This window comes from Pseudorasbora parva, chromosome 5 (assembly GCF_024679245.1).
Source record: "Pseudorasbora parva isolate DD20220531a chromosome 5, ASM2467924v1, whole genome shotgun sequence".
NCBI classification, from domain to species: Eukaryota; Metazoa; Chordata; class Actinopteri; order Cypriniformes; family Gobionidae; genus Pseudorasbora; species Pseudorasbora parva.
The window spans coordinates 42,539,611-42,560,961 of NC_090176.1; the positions used below are offsets into that span (position 1 = coordinate 42,539,611).

Below are 21,351 nucleotides of genomic sequence, written 5' to 3' on the forward strand. Positions count from 1 at the left end.
TTCTACTTACAGGTGGTCCCACAAAGCCTACAGCACCTATTGGTCCAGGTTCACCACGGGATCCCTTGGTTTTAGCACAAATATTTGTTAATAAATCAAATTATTCAACTAATTTGAAAGACATATTGAGTGTCAAATGTCAACTCACTGGCATTGCTCTTGATCCTTGAGGTCCAGGTGGTCCCTTAGGGCCTGATTCTCCCTGTTAAAACACTACATTATAATTATGAGGTCTTTAAAAGAAACAATATTACAAAAGAAATAATTGGATCCTATGTACCTTTTCACCACTTGGGCCAGCGGGTCCTGCAGGGCCAACTGGGCCTGTCAAGCCCTACATGAGAGAGGCAAAATGTCAGTATGAAATTATCCTCTCATGCATATCAAACATGAATTAATCATTTTGTGTTTGCATCTCTGATCAGGCCTGCTTGAACATGTCTTGTACAGGTCATTCTCTGTTCAATTACTAACATGAATATTGAGATGTATGCGTTCTCTCAATATTTTAACTCTTAAAATGTTTCTCTCAAATATAATTCACTGAAAATCACACAGAGATGAATTAAGATTTGCTTAGTTAAAAATCAAAAATACATATAAATAGAAAATGCTTGAATAGGCTAATATCACAGCTAACTCAATTTATTTTTATATCATACTCATTTTTATTGTTTGTCAGAATGACTTACAACCCACCAGTTGAGAACAACTCAATTATGATCTATTACAAATAGGACAATACTGCGATAATTACCCTTGCACCATCACTTCCTGGAGTTCCCTCTGATCCTTTCTCACCAATAGCTCCCTAAATGTGTGGGAAAATGTTAATTAAAAAAAAGACACTTTGCAAATATCTATGTAATCTAAATTCAATGGCATTACTACTCACTCTGTCTCCTTTTGGACCAGGTGGACCAGAGATCCCTCTTTCACCTGGCATTCCCTGCAGACCAGGAGGGCCTAAATCGCCCAACGCACCAGTAGGCCCAGGGCTACCCTACAAAAATTCAATAGAATGATGAATTTTACAGTATTTTACAAACAGTGTGTCATGATTATAAGTTCACCTGCATAGTAAAACTGATGTGTGCTTATATCTAAAGGTGTTTTCTGTTTTTAATATACTGTAAGTCAAGCTCCATTCTACCTTTGGGCCATCAGGACCAGGAGCTCCTGGGATACCTTTGGCTCCAGGCAGACCAGCAGATCCCAGTTCTCCTCTCTCTCCCGGAATTCCACGTTCACCCTGTTAAATTAATAGACTGACCATTAAAGACATATCTTGACATCAACAACGTGTGTTTACAGAAGTGACAGGTAAAACTAGAACTCACCCGTGGCCCAATTTGGCCTACAGGGCCACCTTCACCAGGGATACCCTTAAAAAGAGAAAGGGAGATAATTAGCACTGTTTTCTGCCATTTTTTCCCTTTTTTGTCATCTGTTTTTTCAAGAATTTGTCGTTGTATGTGTGTTGAACTAACCTGATCACCAGGTTTTCCTCCCTCTCCAGGAGCACCTGCTGGGCCCGGTAAACCCTGAGAAACAGGTATAAGGAGATAGATTAAGGAGCTTAATAGCAAGAAAGAAAATAATAATTTGAAAAGAAATAATCATAATTAATTAAGCACCTGGAAACCATGCATTCCGGGAGGTCCCTGTTCGCCTCTGTCACCTGCTGGACCCTGAAAATCATTAAATAAAATAGTAGATCGAACTCTAACTGTAATTTTGTAACTGTAAATATAATAAATAGACAAAATGGCACACTTACATGTGGACCTGGTGGACCAGCTGGGCCTACTTCTCCATCTTTTCCAGGTGGGCCCTACAAAAAGTTGAAGGGAACAGCTACATTTTAGTTAGAACAAGATAAAAATGTTGTGAATGTTAAAACGTCAGTGGAGTGTGGCCATAAAATAATTAGCAGTCATTATGTTACAGTGCTGCTTCGACCAAGCCATCGCAATGTGGTTGCTAGGATGTTCTGAGATGTTTTTGATTAGTTTTTCTGGCATATTGCTATGCAGTTGCCTTAGGTGTTGCAAAAGTCAAAAGTAATTCTGTAAGATTTATTTGACACTTTTATTATCTGGAAGGCACAAAATGAGCCATGCATTCGTGTTCAATGCTTTGTTTTATTTATTTATTTTTACTATTAACGAAATATACGCAATAGTAATATTAATTCCTGCTAAGCACCAGTAATTACTGTGAGCAATATGATTTAATATATTTAAATGCTGTTACTCACCCTCTGCCCAGGAACTCCAGCAGATCCCTGCTCACCTGCCTTTCCTGGATCCCCCTAAATTATTGTTAAAATGATAAGTTTTTTGTACTTATAAGCAAAACATTATTAAATCAATAAAAATTCCACTCACGCTAAAACCCTTTGGGCCTATCGGTCCCATAGTTCCGGGAGGGCCTCTTGTTCCAGTTGACCCTGCAGGCCCTGGCCGCCCGTCCTCACCTGGACCACCCTGTAGAAAGGTGCATAGAAATATTTACATTTAAAAATAAGGACGTTTTATTCCAATCATTAATGGAAACATCAGATAAATGTACCAGTGGTCCTGGCTTTCCTTCGGCACCCTGAACTCCAGGTGTCCCTGTCAAACCCTGAGAAAAAAAGAATCTAAAACATGAACTAGAGCGGTATTAGAGCTTTTCTATTATAAGGATACAAGGCACGGCAAATTTCACTTACTCTTGCGCCTGGTAGACCTGGTTCACCTGTTCTCCCTGGATCTCCAGTAGAGCCTTTAGGGCCAGCGGTTCCTGTAATTCCACGGTCACCTTGTGCACCCTAAGATGAGTATGAACAAAATTATTATTTCATTATTCAGCTAATTAGATTCAACTAGATAATAGTCTATTATTACCTTTGGACCTTGTAAGCCATCTTGACCAGGGAAGCCTCGGTTTCCAGGTGCCCCCTAAATCAGGCAATAAAAACCCCATGGAAACTTAGTTAGTCTTTCAGTTGCATTCACGTAAGTTTACTGTAGCGTAGGTAATAAAAGGAAAACTAGACTCACTCTCTCACCAACAGGCCCAGGAGGGCCAACAGAACCAGGATCTCCTCTGGTTCCACGTTTTCCTTCTTCTCCTTGAGGTCCGATTACTCCCTGTGCTCCTGGTGGACCCTATGACAAAGGTTGTTTAATTATTTTTTTTAAAAATCTCGTTTTTTTTTTGTTTTTTTTTACTGGTTAAGAAGAAATTTGGTTACAGTATTCAATCAAAACTTACAGGTTCTCCTTTAGGTCCAGCCTCTCCTTTAAATCCAGCAACACCTACATCTCCCTAAACAAAATTAAATCATTTCCAGAGTCATTTTAGGGCACAAATAGAACATACATATACATTGAACGATGGTTTATGTTCTATAAACACAACAAATCTTCAGTCCATAAAATAAATATGCCACAATGCGAATGAAGAATGCCTTACCCCTTGACCTTTGATACCAGGCTGTCCGGTGCTTCCCTGAGGTCCTGGTGGGCCAGTTGGGCCAAGCAGACCAACAGGACCCTGAGGACCAGCAGCTCCCTGGAGAAAATAATATTTTGTTAATTGCCAATATCTGCATTCGTAATCCAATAAAAATAGCAACATTTTAACATTTAACATCACAACATACCACTGGCCCTTTGGAACCTGGACCACCGTCAGTGCCCATAGGCCCCTAAAAATAATAAATAAACAACCATGGTATTTGTGTTATAGATTATTAAATAATTGACTCTTTCCTTGTGTACAAAATGAGTATCACAAACATACTTGTGTTCCAGTTGGTCCAGCTCTGCCTTGATGTCCTGTCTCTCCTCTCTGTCCCTGTGGTCCCTCTGGTCCCCTTACACCTGTAGGTCCTGGTTGACCCTGTACAGCAATTGTATTCCTTTTTAATATGAGATTTATCAATGATGTAAGGTAATGTTAATGTTCAGCTGAACTATTACAATTTATAAAAATATATAAAGGTATCATTGGTAGCAATATACAGTACTTAACAAATGATACAAAACACATGTAGCTTATTACCAACCTTCATCCCTGGGGTTCCAGGATACCCCGGGGCACCATTAATACCCAAAGGACCCTTAAACCAATTGAAAGGTTAGAGATGAGCATCATGAGATTTGCAGTTGCTTGGTATTTTACACTTTATCTTTTGGTTGATTCAAATTTTTACCATTGGACCTGGTTTTCCAACATTTCCTTGGGCACCACGCATACCCTGGAATACAAAAGAAAAAGATAACTAATTGTATTAAGAATAATAACAAAATTAATACATCTCTGCTTTAAGTCATCTGAAGAACGGCATCACTGTTGGATGTTTTTTTTCCCATACCGGTGTACCACTAGGGCCCGGACGTCCTCTTTCTCCTGGCATTCCCCTGGGACCCTGCATTTAACAATAGGCCATTTTAATTTTATTGGAAATAAGGCTAGAAGCATTTGTGTCAATGTAAGAATGAAGTACATCTGTTTTTATTTACTAGATTCACATTAATAATGATTATAGTTTAACTGAAGTTTCTATTGTATTGTGTTACAGTTTTCTTACCATAGAACCGGGGGCACCCATTGCACCGGATCCACCAGATTCCCCCTAAAATAATAATAAATAATATATGGTGAATGCACTTAGAATGGTTATTAAAAATCACATTTAATATGTGTGTATATACAGTATATTAAAAAAGGCAACTATGAAGTACTCCAATTCAGTCTGCTCTTTTAAAGCTTTGTCAGTATTAATTTTACGGTTAAGGTCTATAGTGTGTGGCTACTTAATAATGAAGTGAATTTTATATTTGCAAAAACTGAACCTTTGATCCCACAGCTCCACGTTCTCCTTTAAGACCACCTGGACCTTGGTGCCCCTGAATTATAAAAGAAAAAAATAATATGATTATTTTTTTAGTAGACTCTACAAACCTAAAATAAACACAATACGGATAAAGTATTGAACTGGCAATTAAAAATCACTCTTTGTACATTCTACAACGTATTTATAGGCCTATATTTGTTTTCTCAACCAAGATAACTTTGTACTGAATAGTTGTTTGGTGCTTGTGCAAAATAAGTTAAGCAATTACTTCATGTCAAACATGGTGATTGTATTATTATTGTTTTTTTTTAACATTCTGATTGTGAAATCATCTTGTTCTGAGTGGCTTGCTGGTGTTTAATGTGGCATAAGACAAAACCTGATGGATGGTCTGTAAGTAATTCCAAAATTATGTTTTGAAAATTCAAGTGAACTCTAATAAATAAAAGATCTACAGACCAAGAGAATCAGATTCTAACAAAAGTGAGATATGATATTAAAAGAGCTTATCAATAAGTTAGTTTAAAAAAATCAGAGACTATTAACAATGCTTCTACTTTGTATTGTTTTCTAATTTAATACAAAATAAGTGTACATGGTCAATGACACATATTAGCTTATTTGAGTGACCTAAAGAATCAAAAATGTTGTATTCATTATTATTACTTTTTTGTTTTAACTTTTTCAAAACCACGGTTCATTTCAATAGAAAGTCAGAATTTTGGACCCCACCGTTGCTGTCAGACTTGTAAATCTCAAATGAGGCCTATAGAAGTTAAGAATTTACTCACTCTGTGACCCTTTAAGCCTGGAGGCCCCGGGGTCCCTGGAAATCCTCTTGCTCCCTGAGCACAAAAGGTATTTAAACATACATGTAAATGCAAACACAATCCAATGAGAAAAGCTGCTAATGAACAATGTCAAATATTACCGCAGATCCAGGAAATCCCATTTCTCCTGAACTTCCTGAAGTCCCTGGTTCTCCCTATGACAACAAAAAATTCAATTTCAGATCCTGTTTATTTTTTCCAAATTGTTGTGAGGATACAAATGACGACCGCATAGAACACTCACATCTTCACCAGGCTTCCCTGGGGGGCCCTCTGGTCCTCTCTGGCCAGGGCCACCCTATAAAATGCAGAAAGTAATTACTAAAAGATGATTAAAACACTAATACCCTACACTAATACCACTAAATAAAAAATGTTTTAAGAGGCTTGAATAATAAAATGTTTGAATTTATAAAGTGTGGATCTGGAGCACTGATTGAGCTCTATTAGTTTTTCTCACAATCTCAAACTCAACTGGTGCAAATATGTAAATATATATTGCTGTATATTTAATTCTTAAATAATACAAGACTATCTATTAAGTCACTTTCGTTAAAAATAATTTATAATGTATAGTTGCTGTCTTCTGTGCATCATAATGTGCAAGCGTATGTTAATATTTCGCATATCAAATCATTTGCAAAATGTCCTTATTGTTTTGTTTTTTTATCTAAGTATGCGTTTCCCTAAAGGTTTCAGTTTCAAGTTCTAACTGATAATCAAACAAATTAAAGCACTGAATGGTGGGAAAAGAATGTTAAGTACATGTATAAAACCACTACAACAATTCCTTTTCTTTGAGAATGTGAATAACCGAAGTTGTGGTTCCCTTTAATAAATGAGCCATGAAAATTGACTGCAGTATGCAAACAACCAGCAGTTTTGAGTTTATCCTGGCTGATGTCTGAACTGAAATATATAGCACGGGACAGACTTCCCCAGTAAATCATGAGGTCTTAAGAGACAGTACACAATTAATCATGTTTTCTCACCATTGGCCCTGGATCTCCGACATCACCAGGAGGTCCTTGTGGTCCGGATGCCCCCTACAGGAAATTGTAACATGAAAAATGCTTCTTTGGACCAGATATGTGTAAAACAATTTCTTATCAAATAAATACTTACTGGTGACCCATTTGGCCCAGGTGGTCCCCTTGTTCCAGCCTCCCCCTATTGAAAAATAGCTTTGTTACTGGAACAATCAAAGACTCACTGCTTCCGAAATATCACATCTTGTGCAGTGTGGCACAACACAGCACTTAAAGCAAATGATGCAATTCTTTGTGAGAGGCTTATGTGCAGTGTTGGGAAAGTTACTTAATTTTTATTTTTATTTTTTATTTTTACAATATTTTGCTACTCCCTAAAAAGTAACTAACTGCATTACTCAAGTTACTTTTTATGGAAAGTTATGTTTACATTACTTCAACAATAAAAAGGAAACGCAAATGTGATGTTTATCTAAAGTCATTTTAGCCTATTAGTAGGGTTTAATGGGATCAATGAAGGTCAGCAGCGAAGACATTGTTAATAATGTGTTATTAAATAAAGAAGCAGATTTACTAAACAGGGCAAATTATCATTATCATCAAATTCTGCTTTCTCATTTCTGCATGTGATCTACAGGTGACGTGCAGTTTACAGAATAAATTCCATAATGACCAATGCAATCTACCAAGAGCAGCACAAATTAGCATCTGATTTAAGACATATACGTTCTTTGGGTGGTAAATACAGGCGCAAATACTAGTAAATTGACTATCGCAAACCTTAGTAAAACACCTTGCAGGATACATTTAAATCCTCTGCTCTCATAAATGTTGCTTCTGAAAGAGAAACTCCAACAAATGCATATGCAATAAGGTCAGCTGCAAAAATAACCCTGTCCACACCTTTTCATTGCTATTTATTTCTTCTTCATGTCTTTAGTAAATCCTGACTTAACACCAAAAGAGGGTTTGCACAGACACAAGCTGTTAGTAAATCTGGCCCTAAAGTATATTTTTTAACATATTTATTATTGCAGGTTTGTGTAGCTTATATTCTGAGTTTGCATTTCACTGTTTTAATTAATTTTGAGGGATCTGTTTTTGTGCAAGTGAGAAGAGTAAATGCATGCTCACATTTAGTCTAGAACTACAACAACCATCATGTTTACAGCACACCTCTGCACCTGATTTCTCTCAACATGGGGACAGAAGAGGTGTCAGTCAATAAACGGATAAACAAACTTAAGTGACATGTGAAGGACAAGTATGGTAACCCAAACTCAGAATTTGCCCTCTGCATTCAACCCCTCAATGTTAGTGCACACACATTAGGAGCAATGAGTAGCGAACACACACACACACACACACACACACACACACACACACACACACACACCCACACACACACACACACACACACACACACACACACACACACACACACACACTCGGAGCAGTGGGCAGCCATTTTTGCTGCGGCGCCCGGGAGCGAGTTGGGGTTAGGTGCCCAAAGGCACCTCAGTCATGATATAAGTTCTTAGATATACAATTTTTTTGTTGTTTTGTTTAAATTACAGAATCTCCACTTACCCGAACTCCAGGCATCATAGCATGCTGAGCTCCTGTTTTGTCAGCAAATCCCCCGGCCATATGAGAAGACAATTCACCCTAAGTAACAGAGGACATACGGCTTTATTTATACTGCTGCATTTTGTTAGCTGTCGCTTTTTATTCTTTTTGTATTGTTGTTTATTGATCCTCAGTTCCTTATATTCTGTCTTACTTCTACTTTTAACTGGGCTTTAACTTAACATCAAATCGGTCTGGCACTCACTCCTGGGGTATGTCCTGGGGGCCCTGGCTCTCCTGGCTGTCCTGGAATACCGGGCTCTCCATCATATCCTGGGGGACCTCTGAGACCCTACAAGACACATTAAAATCAGGCTAAAATAACATAACATTACAATAATGTTACACAATATTTCACATCTTTATTCACATTTCAAAATTAATTAGCAGTTTCTTACAGGTCGACCTTTCACTCCGCTGTCTCCTCTAAACCCTGGTGCTCCTGGAGGCCCCTATATAACAAACCAAACAAAACAAAACACACAATTAAGGTAAATAAAAAGCCTTTATAGCTCAATTAGCACTATTGAATTAGTCTGTGCAAATTGTTGTTATAGTCTTACACATAAAATGTTGACTGTAAGATGATTGGATCAGTTATGAAACGTCAGTTTCAGCATTATTTACTAGCCTGATCACTTGAAAATATGTTCAAAAATAGACCAAACCAGCTTATGGAAATACATAGAGCTGTGCTCTGTCCCCATCTAGTGTCCAGACATCAGAAAACATATAGCAAGTAAACTACAAGGCACTGTATTTATCAAATCATGAAAGCACTGGTATATTTACTATATGTTTATAAAATTATAAAATTAATATAAAATTGGATCTATTAGATGCATCTATTTTTATTTTTTTTATAGTGATCGGGACAAAATTCAATGAAAGAACGCTCACCATTGGTCCAGGACGACCTCTTAATCCGACAACCTGAAATCAAGATGGAATTTGTATTATTTTACAAACTGTACATCCATTCTCATCTTCAAATGTAAGGTAAATGTTTATTCAAACATACATGTGGAACATCTCCAGGTTCCCCTTTCTGGCCCTGAAATCAAGAATAATGAGTCACAGGAAGTCAGTGGACCAATCCATTATTATTTTGTACTTTAAATAAATAAACTGGATATTGGCAGTGCTGAGTGTAACTATGTAGATTACCTTGGCAATCCTCTCTGACAAGAAAAAAAGAGACAAGAATAGTTGTTGTTAATCTGTTTTCTTACATTTAAATAGCCTATATTTGTTTTGAAGGTTTTTGTGGTGCTCATCCTCACCTGGTCTGCCATTGCCACCGTCATATGTTGTGTCACAAACAGGACAGCACTCTCCCACTGGGACTACTACCTTTCCACAGTTAGACACTTCGTCACATTGCACATCATCGCACAAGATGGTCCCGCTGTCACAAACACAGATCCTGCATGGTTCAGGTTTCCAGATGTCTCTGTTTGTGTACACCTGTCCGTTCTCTGTACAGCTCAACTCATCCTCTACAAGCAAAAAAGGTAAACACTATATAAATAATGCGTGGACACACACACACACACACACACACACACACACACACACACACACACACACACACACACACACACACACACACACACACACACACACACACTTTTGTAAACGCATAACAAAATATAACTGTTTTACCCCTCTACCCCCCCCCCAAAAAAAAAAATATGCACAATGAAATCATGAATTTTGCATTGATTCTTCATATTTTCCATTCTTTATTTGATCAAATATTTAAAATCATACTTTTAAAAATGAAAAAGGCACTCATAGTATCACCTGATTATGTGTGGCATGCATGCAACTAATCCAGAAGGCCAGGCAAAAGAGAAAAAGCGTTACTATATACACACAAAAAAAAGTGCCTGAGAATTACTGGAAAAGTCTCTTGTCTTTTGGAAATGCTCTTGTGGGAAGACATGAGCTAATGCTCTCCAGGAAGTCTGATTCATACATAGCCTATACTGTTTCCAGCAGACCTCGACTCTACTGCAATGTGCTATTCTCTCCATAATTGAAATAAAGTTAATCCATATTTATAATAAACTATTTCCTAATAACTTTTTCAAGAAATTAAGACCTAGAGAGAACTCTGGAGAAGGCAAATATTTGTTCACGTCTAGGAATGCAGTGCTGCTGTAACACCAATACACCAGGTGGCACCCTTGAGCTTCAGTCAATGAAACATGTAGGTTTGCTCACCTGAAAACTTCACTCTCACAGGGATTTCACTCTGAAGAGGAAACAGAAGCTGCATTTGAAGTGGCATTTACACATACTGTTTAATGAGCTTAGAGGTGACAAATAACCTGTAGTAATGCACAACGTTTTGATGTTTTAAACACATTATGTTGAATATTGATATTTTTAAATTATTTAAAACTTGAAAAGATTCTTTAAACGTGAAACTAAAACCGCCACTAGGCGGCATGCAGCAAGTCACTGTTAAAGTTGAGTCATTGATATCCAACCGATTAATTCAAACGATGATTCATTCAGAAACGAATCATTTGACTATATTAATCAGTCTTATTCACTGAATCACTGATTCAAATGATTTGTTCAAATAGCTGATTCATTCGGCAAAGAAAGCACCGCGTGTGTTGCTCAGAGACGCTGTGACTTTGTTTTGAACTATTCTCGAAATAGAGTAAAAATGGGCAATTTGGTGTCTAAAATGTAAGTCAATTATTACATTCTTGTTTAGTAAACTTGTATAAAATCAGTATCACATTTGTTATCATGCTGATATCTGGATTCGTCCTGTGATATTTATTATAATACATGCAGTGAAAGCGTGCTCCCGCACTAGTCTAATCTTCAAGACAGTTACATCACGTAGTGTACGCGCACACCACACATGGGTGTGTGTGTGAGGGATATAACGTAGGCCTACTCGATAATGTCAGATCGCACATCGACACATACAATATTATCGCAGACGATATCGCACACCCCATATGCCCGCCTACACACAAAAAATAAACACGTACTGACTCGGAGATGCAGATCAAATACACCATACCTTAAGGGGAGACACAACCATCAAATTCTGAACGTGAGCATGCCAAAAGTGCGCCTACAAGCTAATGAATAAAAATAGCATAAATGAAGCGGATGTATTAGGAGGGTGTTGATTGGAAATCGCACTGTTTTGACCAGAGGGAATAAATGTCTCAGGGAAGGATGCCAATGAAAAGAGATATCTTTACAAGGCTGTTGACAACCTCAGAAAACACAGCAGCAAGCATACTAGTTTTGATGTAACTAAGACCAGTGTTAAGACTGATATATTCACTATATTTCACTCTTTGTATATTTCAGGCCCGTGTATTTGACCATTGCGGATTGGAAGTAGGCTAGAGCAGCGTTTGGACATTGTGATATTGGAGGTGCAACAAAACCCATTGGAGGTGAAAAAGTAAGAACAAGCTGGTCAAATTTGGTTTATATGTCTTTATGTTTATATGGGGCATAACGGCAATGTCATGTTCATGCTGTTGGTGTGAATAATTACAGTAGGATATTCTAGCAGTATTGCACATAAAAGCACTTTCCATCGTCCCAGTCCATGGCATTCAAAGTAATTCACAGAAACAAATGGAACTACAACACATTTGAGAAAGAATAGAATACACATCTTAGAACAATAACATTTCTAAAAGATTCAGTGGTAAGAATTTTAGTCGAAACAGCTGGAACTGTATATTCCCCTATGAATATTTAATAGAAAAGGTGTTTGAGCCATTAACAATTTATGGGAGGGGAAACTATCGTTCTCAAGCCACCCCTGAAAACCTTACCATTAAAGGTGAAGAGAAAACTCACTCTTTCCCTGGGTTAGCTAATTCATTGCAGACTCTGCGCTTTCTACAGCAATGCTTCAAATCCCCTAGCGATGATGATAGCAAAAGCATGGTCCTTTGTGGACTTCTGACGTACATTTTCCACCAGTCTTTCAGTCTGGCCTGACCAGACCACACTGAACATGCTCAGCATTACTCCATGTCAGCTAAAGTCTGTGGTTCGCTCCCAAATGCTTAGGCTTCCGTAGGAATGGGCTTGGAAAACAATGGGCAGTTTCTTAAGAAATGTACATCTCCACCAAGATACTGCATTGTGGGAGTTTTAACTAATATAAATCACATGTATTTTCCTTTGGTTTATGTGGAAATACTCATAACTTGCTGTGTTCTGGGACTTTGTTGTTGGAACAAGGCTGTATGGGTTAGAAAATGACCTTATGGAAACAGTGACTCATCTGAGTCTGTCTTTCCAACATGTGTGTGTGTGTGTGAGAGCGAGAGAGAGAGTAGTCTATAATAATTCAATAAATGTTTCATCTGAATACCGAACAATGTTGAATAATAATTTGATTAAATGACATTTGTAAGATCTTCTTTCATAAATGCTGATGTACAGTAATCACACAATCCAGGAAAATGCATTTTTTCCATAAAGGAAGCATCTGTTTTACAGTTAAACCAGATAAGTTGCATTCAAACTCCAGGGAAATTTTAAAAGGTCTCCAGTCCTTCTTTTTCAACGTCAATGACATAAATAAATTGTGTGTCTCACAGACCTCTGACCTCTCTTGTAATTAACTGATAGAGTTCCCCACAGTTCACACACAACTCCCTCTTTTTGAAGACGAATCTGTGTGAAAATGAGATGTTGGTGATTTGTCTACATTGTAATTCAGACTGTCACTTCAGACATATAGACCTCAAAGTGACTGTGAAGCCTATGATTATTCAAGCCTCGACTCTATGTCCTTGTGGCTACCCTTTACTGAGATGCAAATGAGGATCTTCAAATGAAGAGTCACACTGATTTCAGTCTAGGGAGAACAACCTCGTTTGTAGAAGGAAACAGGGTTTCCTCTGGTTTGGACATGTCTTTCACCTTTTTTTTTCTTTTTTGTTTTTCCGATGATGTGCGGTGAGAAACTTGGAACAGACGTTTTTTGACTGCATAATTTTATTGCCACATCACACGGTGCTCTAAAACTCTTACCGCCTGTCCTTTATTAACTAATTTTAATATTTAACTTGTTTTATCTTAACTTTTATGCTTGATTAGTCTTAATTAACACAACATTTCAAATTGAACATATTCTTTTTAACTGCATTTGTAATGAAATAGATATTTTTTTAAAATACGTTTTCCTAGAATAAGTGACCAAAAAAAAAAAAAGTTTCCATCGGTATCTTCAATGTGAACTTTTAAATATTTTAGCATGGCCCCCAGTCGTTTTTTATTTTGCACAGCTTTCACCACATGTCTGAGATGTCTATTCATGGTGTCATAACAGGCTAGAAACAGAGCTTGTATTTTCAGAATATTTGGGCCTGGAAGATTCTTGGCTGATCTTAACAAAATCTCATGACCTGACATAGCCTACTCATTGCTTTCCTGGCCTCGTTTCATGCAGCAGGAGTGAAAAATCTGGGCAGTTAAAAAGTAAATTAAATTTAAACATTATAATAATTAATCAATCTTAAGAGTAAAAATAAAAATGTAAAAATAAATAAATAAATAAATCAATGATTTCAGGTTGTGGATTTTTTAAAATCTCTATCTTTTGTGCATCCTGTGAGGAACAACCCTACTCATTCTTTCCAGGGATTGGAAACATCACTCCCTTATGTTTCTTTTTGTAGTGTGTTTCCTCTACTTTGCTTTGTTTGGATGTTTTGAGAGCTTGCAGAGCTTCCACAGCTGGTCTGTCATGATTCTAGCTTATATTACACTTCTTTGTGTGGAGAACCGTGAGGCATCAGCGGAGAGGATTTATATAAACATTTACTTCATGTGACCCCTCACTGCAGTACTTCCATTTCAGATCATCCTATTTCCTTTTGCTTTTTTTCTACCTTGCATTAAAGGGTCAGTTCACCCAAAAATGAAACTTCTGTCATTAATTACATTCCCTCATGTTGTTTGACACCCGTAAGACCTCCGTTCATCTTCAGAAAACACAAATGAAGATGTTTTTGTTGAAATCCGATGGCTCAGAAAGGCCTTCATTGACACCAATGTCATTTCCTCTCTCATGAACCATAAAAGGCACTAAAGACGTCGTTACAAAGTCCATCTCACTACAGTAGTTCTATAATCGTTTTATGAAGCAACGAAAATAGTTTTTGTGTGCAAAAAAATAAAATAAAAACTAAACTTATAAAGTGATGGGCCGATTTCAAAACACCGCTTCCTAAAGCTTCGAAGCATTATGAATCAGTGTATCGAATCAGCGGTTCAGAACACCAAAGTCACGTGATTTCAGCAGTTTGACATGCAATCCGAATCATGAATCGATACTAGGGCTGTCAAAATTAAATTCAAAAAACGCAAATTCATTTTAACGGCACTAAATTTATTGATGCGCGTTAATGCCGCACGCATTTTCTGTTTTATCCAAGATGTAGCCCGTAGTTGGAAAAACTGAGATAAGCCACGTACAGGATGCAGCAGCAAACATTAATAGGGAAAGAAAAGGGTTAACATTAATATTACTATTCCAAACCAAAAGTGCAGTTATTGCCTACAAGCTACCATATTTTCTGTTTCTGTATTTTCTGGTCGAAAGAAAAGTGAATTTTTACAAAGAGCGCATTGCATTCTTTGCAGTCCAAGCACGATGCGCGAATACACTGCAAGCTCGCTCTCGCTCATGAGGCAAATCATTAACACCATCACCACTTACAGTAGGCTACATGTGTTTTATTGAACTAAATACATTACAATCGGCTAAAACAGGTTACTTTCCTGAACAAGAGCGCTCCCAAGTCCGTGTTTCTCACACTGTTCGACACACACACACACACACACACAATAGCGGCAGTTCAATAGGGAGCACACATCTCTTAAAGGGGCCGCACTATATTCCTACTCGTGTAATATGGACCTCCTCCAGGTATGGTATGGTTCTGGTGCGCTCACAGGTCCGCATCACTGCTTTCACATTACCAATTTTCCATACAAACTGTGCCCTGTTCTGAACTAAACTGCCAGTGTAAAAACTCCCTTTATATTCTTAAAATGAGAGAAATCACTGCTTATTCTGAATTTTTAAGTTTAAGTTTAAGAGACATGAACAAGTTCTTTGATAAACATCTATGACCTTTGATACATGTCTAGTCTTTATTATTGATTATTATTGAATAAGTATGGTTTCACTAATAATAAACATACATTTGCATAAAGCATGCATATTTGTCCATACCCATGTTGATTAGAGTATTAAACACTTAATTTAAACTTAATTTAAGAAATTTACAACTGATAAAAATCTGTGATTAAATAGTGATTAATCGGGAGTTAACTCATGACAATATGCGATTAATCGCGATTAAATCTTTTAATCAATTGACAGCCCTAATCGATACACTGATTCATTAAGCTCAGCGGCTTCGGTAAGCTGTGTTTTGAAATAGGCCATCACTGTACATGTTGTTATTTTTTATTTAATTTTTTTGACACCATTCTCGTTGCAACATAAATTATTGTAGAGCCACTGTAGTGAGATGGGCTTTGTAACGACTTCTTTAGTGCCTTTTATGGGTCTTGAGAGAGGAAATGACATTTTCAATGTCATTAATTACTTACCCTAATGTCATTAGACACCGTAAGACCTCCGTTCATCTTCAGAAAACACAAATGAAGATATTTTTGTTGAAATCCGATGGCTCCGAATGGCCTTCATTGACACCAATGTCATTTCCTCTCTCAAGACCCATAAAATGCACTAAAGACGTCGTTACAAAGCCCATCTCACTACAGTGGCTCTTCAATAATTTTATGAAGCGACAAGAATAAATTTTGTGTGCAAAAAAACTAGATAACTAATTATATAGTGATGGGCCGATTTCAAAACAAAGTTTCGAACCGTTATGAATCAGCGTATTGATTCCTGATTCAGATCGTGTGTCAAACAGCTGAAATCACGTGACACGTGCAATCCGAATCATGAATCGATACTGATGCAATTCTGATTCATAACTCGAATTCGGATTCATGTTCAAATCTTTGATTTGAAATAAGCCTTTTATGGGTCTTGAGAGAGGAAATGACATTGGTGTCAATGAAAGCCTTTCTGAGCCATCGGATTTCAACAAAAATATCTTAATTTATGTTCTGAAGGTGAACAGAGGTCTTATGGGTGTCGAACAACATTAGGGTAGGTAATTATTGACAGAATGTAAATTTTTGGGTGAACTAACCCTTTAAGGATCTCAAACATTAGCTTCAACCTTTGTCTTTAGAAACATCTGCAAACCTAAATGCATATTCCAATACATATTTCAATAGTATCTCTGGATTTTGTTCCTCTTTGGGCATGATATTGAGATCAAAAGAAACAATTGCATCAACAGGCATTACACACAGGGATGCACAGCAGCAACAGCACACAAACATTTTTAAATATTTTAGTTAAAGTTAAAGGATTCCTCTCTGCAGAAGCATTCTCAGTCTTTCCGCTTACAAATTTAACAATGTAAATAGCAAATCCACCATGGGGCAAGTGTAACTGGGTTTTAAAGAGAATGGGAGAAGTGACTCTGATTGGTTTATCAAAAGTGGATTAATTCACACCCTAAGTGGACCATGTGCTCAGATCATTAAAATAGCGCTTTATACAAAAGAGATGGTTTAACAACAGATTTACAGTGATGACTGGGAAAGTATGCATGTTGTTCAGCTGAAGTCAGTTCAGTGTTGATTCAGTTCTGTTGTAAAAAACATAAATTATTAAATTAGTTAATTTCATCTATGAAGCAATTCTGCAAAAAGCAGCTTCAGTAAAGCCATATCAATAATATTGAATATTGAAGGTGTCATGAACTGGATTTTTTTCTTTTTTTATACTGTTGTCTGAGGTCAACTAATGCTGTTTGTGTGGTTTTTACATTCAAAAAAATCATAACTAATACGTAATAGGCTATTTTCTACACTGGTTTTCTGAACGCTGGGTTTTGATGGGCGTGACGCACTGGAGACTTGGAAGTAAATTTATTTTGAAAGAGGCAACTGCAACTTGTCTTTATCAAACAAACACAATGATTTATTTCTCATTTCTCATTTATTTTCTTATTTCTCGTCAATATAACCGCGAACCACACACACACACACACACACGTGCACGCCCAGATCAAGAAAGAATTTCTGCCGACGGGGTCTGGTACAGCCGCTGGACTTATACTATTACATATTAAAAATACGTTTTACTCACATAAGTTTGGTGCACCATTACTGTCGGATCCAATATAGAAGGCACACGTGTCTGCAAATCCAGCACTTGAGATTTGTTTACAAACGGTTCCACAGTGAAATGAAGCGAACACACAAACGTTCTTCCCCACATGAGCTGGAACTTCATTAAAAATAAATTAAGTATCACAGATTCCAAATATTATGATCTGTAGGAAATAGGGGTTTAATGACTTCCATTTTTTTAAAGTCGACTAGTCACTGATGACGTCATTAATGAACAAATAAGCCTGAACCTTGAGCTAAGACGCGAACACGATTCTTCTTGTGCATAGGAGTCAGACAGCTATGGCATATGACACCGCGCTGTCCATAAGGGTCCTATATGACGCTTTTGTATCAGTTCTTTGTCTTATGGTCGTATTTCTTAAAAATGTCTGCTCGTTCTGAATAAGATACAGATAAGTAGCACAATAAAGATTACATGTATGTGAATGCATTAGTGAGTGATTGTGTGTGAATTAATTCTACCTAGTCTCTTTACTATAGTGAAGCTGTGAGTTTTAGTTATCAAGAAATATATGCTAGAACTTTTCAGTTTCTACGCTATTTTATTGATAAATCACAGAACAGTGTTGATACATATCTGTGCTACTGAATGGTTTAGTGTGAGGCGCGCAATCTCTGCGTGATGTTTGATCGGCTATGTGTGTGTGTTGCAATGCAGCACGCATTAGTTTAGCGCGATGATTAACTTACGTGTACAATAAGCGGGCATTCTCCTGATCAATTTTGAGCATCCAGATGGTATAATCAAACATACTTTGTGGAGAGCTCTCGGAGTATGCGTTTATTTGTCATTTTTAACTGTTCAAAACAGAGCCTGCGTGTCAGGAATGTTTATCCTGCTGCGCCCTCTATAGGCCAGCGACTAGTCGACATCAAGCTTAAAGCGTCATGACAGAGCATTAAGGTCGACTAGTCGATTAGTCAACTAGTCGGTGCAACCCCTTTTAGGAAGCTTATGCAGCGACAGTGTTCTTCCACAATATCTTAATATCTTCTTCCACATTTTTATTGCTGCTGGCTAGTGATCCGATCAGCTCCATGAATCAGTGGGCGGGGCTAGTAAATTACACATTCTGTAAAGGTGTGTTTTGTAGCACTATGACCTTTTACATATCAAAAGCTCAAGGGAAAGTTGATTTCCCAATTCATCACCCCTTTAAGTGTCCTCAACTAAGCAAGCCAAAGGCAAAAGTGGCAAGGAACCCAAACTCCATCACGTGATGAAATGAAGTAAAAAACCTTAAGAGAAACCAGGCTCAGTCGGGGGCCAATTCTCCTCTGGCCAACAAATGATCACAGTGTGATTTATGATTATGATTCACACTGAACTGACTGCATCACGAGTCAGAATTCAGAAATCCTCATATATCTGTTATAGGTATTTAAAATCAGTTGTAATGATGTGCTCTTTCTCTCATAAAAATGAGACTGCAAACTACACCACTAGAAGGCATCCTACTTTCTCTGAGAAAGTCTTTGAAGTTTATAGCGTCATATCTTTTTAAAGCATCAAGGGTTATAATGGCCAAAAGGTCAGTCTAAAGGTCAGTTCTTGCAAAGGCCATAAATTGACTGTGATACGGACTGGTTGTGTACAAAGTTTTTAACATATGTACTTAATAATGCATTCCAAACTCATCCAGCATTTATCAAAACATTTTATAGAAACACAATGTACTTGACTGGAAACAGATTTGGTAACACTTTACTACGAAGGTCCACTTTAGACTAAGGTCTACTAACTATAAGTAACTTTGAAAATGCATGTAAACTAACTCTCATTAGAGTATTAGTAGACTGTAGTAGGCTCACTGTTAGGTTTTATGGTTTGGGTTAGTAGAATGGGCTAGTAGATGGGGGAAGCTTCAAAATAAAGTGTTAGCAGATATTAAGCAGACTGTCTCCTACTACTCTAATGAGAGTTGACATATATTTGTAAAGTTACTTGTACCACAGATTTTCCGTACGTGTATTTCTGGTCAGATGCACTAAGTGGATCTTCAAACTTAAATTGGAAAACGGGAAACAATAGACTGTTGATTAGATGTGAAATAGTTAAGAGAGTCAATGCTTTATCTCTTTTTCATGATTGCATGTTTAGGGAGTTCTTCACTTTAGAGCTTTTGAAAATGTCTGATTAGTCATGATCTGCTAGTTTGACTGCAGTGTTTTGTGAGAATACTGGTCTGGATCTAAGTGACAAATCTCAGAGTCATTTCATCACTCCTAATGGTTTGACCAGCAGTCTACTGCAACTAGAAATACATTACACTAGTAAAACAAAAATCATAGGCTGTCTGTTTCTGACTCTTAGATTGTTGCCAGATACAAAATACTGTAAGATAAAATATATGTATTCAGATATAGTATATTTTTATCGCAAGTGATAATTAAGCCTAAGCAAGCATACAAGTTTAGATTAAACAACAGGTTAGATATTAAAATGAGTTAACCAATGACTAAGAGGTATAAGGTAAGGGTTTTAGAGCACAGTTTGATGTGGCATTGAAATTATAAAAAATACAATAGCTCGTATATGAGCTCCACTCGTCAAGCAATTGCATGGGGTTAAGTACACTAACGGAAAAAATACTTCATCAGTATCCACTATTTTTTAATGATAATCAAGAGCATCCTTACTGGCTGACTAAAATGTAAGACAATAATACTAGGTCGATTAGCTGTAAGCATAATGGGACAGCAGGGAATGATATCATTGCTCAGACCTAGACATTACTCAGCGTTCTCTCCAGAGGAAATGCCAGTGTGAGAGACTTCATGCTGTGAAAATATGAAAATTAACTAACTTACAAGGTGGAAAAATGCCTCTCTTTTGAATGTGTTTTTGAACTTTAAGCTACTTCCAGGATCACATTTTCTCCCTAATATGATAAATAAACTGTTTTGGCAACATTGATCTATTAGATACATACATATGTTTTACAATGTTTAACATCCGTTTATTATTTTTTTTACTTTAAACAGTGTGAGAAAGTAATTGGTATAATTGACCTAATACTTGGAATAATTGAGTGTGCACTGGAAATATACGGCTTAATGGAAAAAAGAAACTCCTTAACAGTAGTTTGGTACATCATTCCTTCATTTTCATTTTGAGAACTACTTCCAACTGCTGTTTTTTTGTTGTTGTTTTTTAAACCAACGGATATTACAAACAAATAAAGTTTATATATATGATTTTCTAATGGGCCTCTGACATTTACAAACTGAAATGTGACACATGGCACACATTTCTTTTTCACACACTATTAGAATCCAAACTCATTGTGTCCATGACTCAATCCCTGCAGATGTTTCCATGCAAACTGGGCTGACTCAAATGGCCTAGTTATGAGTGTATGAAGTCCAAGATAGTTGCTTGTGTTGAAAAGCACACTGTGTTCTCATGTTGAGAGTTCTTATTTTTCTCTAGAGTGGACTACAGAAAAAAAAGAAGTAATTTCCACATGGAATAAGTTAGTTCAGGCGATAATTTCTTTAAATATATATATTTGAATATAAATTCAATATTTGTAGTACTCAATTCAAGCTTGTAGAAATCATATTAATATAAGTATATTTTACTTTGATTTGTTTATGTTTATGATTATTTAAGTATCACCATTATAAACTGAAATAAAACTCTCTGATACTGGTGTTCCCATCATGCACTTGAGGCATGAATATTAATAAGGTTGTATTTACACTTTTATAAGGATGTGACGAGATCTTGTGCCACGAGATTCCC

At 37.0% G+C, this 21,351-nt stretch overlaps 1 protein-coding gene and 1 long non-coding RNA gene across 3 annotated transcripts in view; one reads left to right on the forward strand and one right to left on the reverse strand.

Moving 5' to 3' along the window:
* col5a2a (collagen, type V, alpha 2a) overlaps positions 1-21,351 on the reverse strand; it is a 34,195-nt gene that overhangs the window by 8,278 nt on the left and 4,566 nt on the right. Inside the window, exons 2-38 of the mRNA XM_067444394.1 lie at positions 9,581-9,796; positions 9,465-9,478; positions 9,319-9,351; positions 9,198-9,230; positions 8,696-8,749; positions 8,503-8,589; positions 8,259-8,336; positions 6,805-6,849; positions 6,672-6,725; positions 5,924-5,977; positions 5,781-5,834; positions 5,641-5,694; positions 4,848-4,901; positions 4,583-4,627; positions 4,367-4,420; positions 4,205-4,249; positions 4,058-4,111; positions 3,793-3,891; positions 3,653-3,697; positions 3,463-3,561; positions 3,262-3,315; positions 3,048-3,155; positions 2,892-2,945; positions 2,717-2,815; positions 2,575-2,628; positions 2,391-2,489; positions 2,261-2,314; positions 1,781-1,834; positions 1,638-1,691; positions 1,491-1,544; positions 1,341-1,385; positions 1,154-1,252; positions 896-1,003; positions 758-811; positions 281-334; positions 149-202; positions 11-64 (exon numbers count right to left, since the gene is read on the reverse strand). Coding sequence (XP_067300495.1) covers positions 11-64; positions 149-202; positions 281-334; positions 758-811; positions 896-1,003; positions 1,154-1,252; positions 1,341-1,385; positions 1,491-1,544; positions 1,638-1,691; positions 1,781-1,834; positions 2,261-2,314; positions 2,391-2,489; positions 2,575-2,628; positions 2,717-2,815; positions 2,892-2,945; positions 3,048-3,155; positions 3,262-3,315; positions 3,463-3,561; positions 3,653-3,697; positions 3,793-3,891; positions 4,058-4,111; positions 4,205-4,249; positions 4,367-4,420; positions 4,583-4,627; positions 4,848-4,901; positions 5,641-5,694; positions 5,781-5,834; positions 5,924-5,977; positions 6,672-6,725; positions 6,805-6,849; positions 8,259-8,336; positions 8,503-8,589; positions 8,696-8,749; positions 9,198-9,230; positions 9,319-9,351; positions 9,465-9,478; positions 9,581-9,796 — 2,423 coding nt within the window. The remainder of the gene's footprint in view (positions 1-10; positions 65-148; positions 203-280; positions 335-757; positions 812-895; positions 1,004-1,153; positions 1,253-1,340; positions 1,386-1,490; positions 1,545-1,637; positions 1,692-1,780; positions 1,835-2,260; positions 2,315-2,390; positions 2,490-2,574; positions 2,629-2,716; positions 2,816-2,891; positions 2,946-3,047; positions 3,156-3,261; positions 3,316-3,462; positions 3,562-3,652; positions 3,698-3,792; positions 3,892-4,057; positions 4,112-4,204; positions 4,250-4,366; positions 4,421-4,582; positions 4,628-4,847; positions 4,902-5,640; positions 5,695-5,780; positions 5,835-5,923; positions 5,978-6,671; positions 6,726-6,804; positions 6,850-8,258; positions 8,337-8,502; positions 8,590-8,695; positions 8,750-9,197; positions 9,231-9,318; positions 9,352-9,464; positions 9,479-9,580; positions 9,797-21,351) is intronic.
* Positions 11,649-21,351, forward strand: part of LOC137075620 (uncharacterized) — a 133,781-nt gene continuing 124,078 nt past the window's right edge. For both annotated transcript variants that reach the window (XR_010905067.1, XR_010905068.1), the window contains exon 1: positions 11,649-11,745. This is a non-coding gene — a long non-coding RNA (uncharacterized lncRNA). The remainder of the gene's footprint in view (positions 11,746-21,351) is intronic.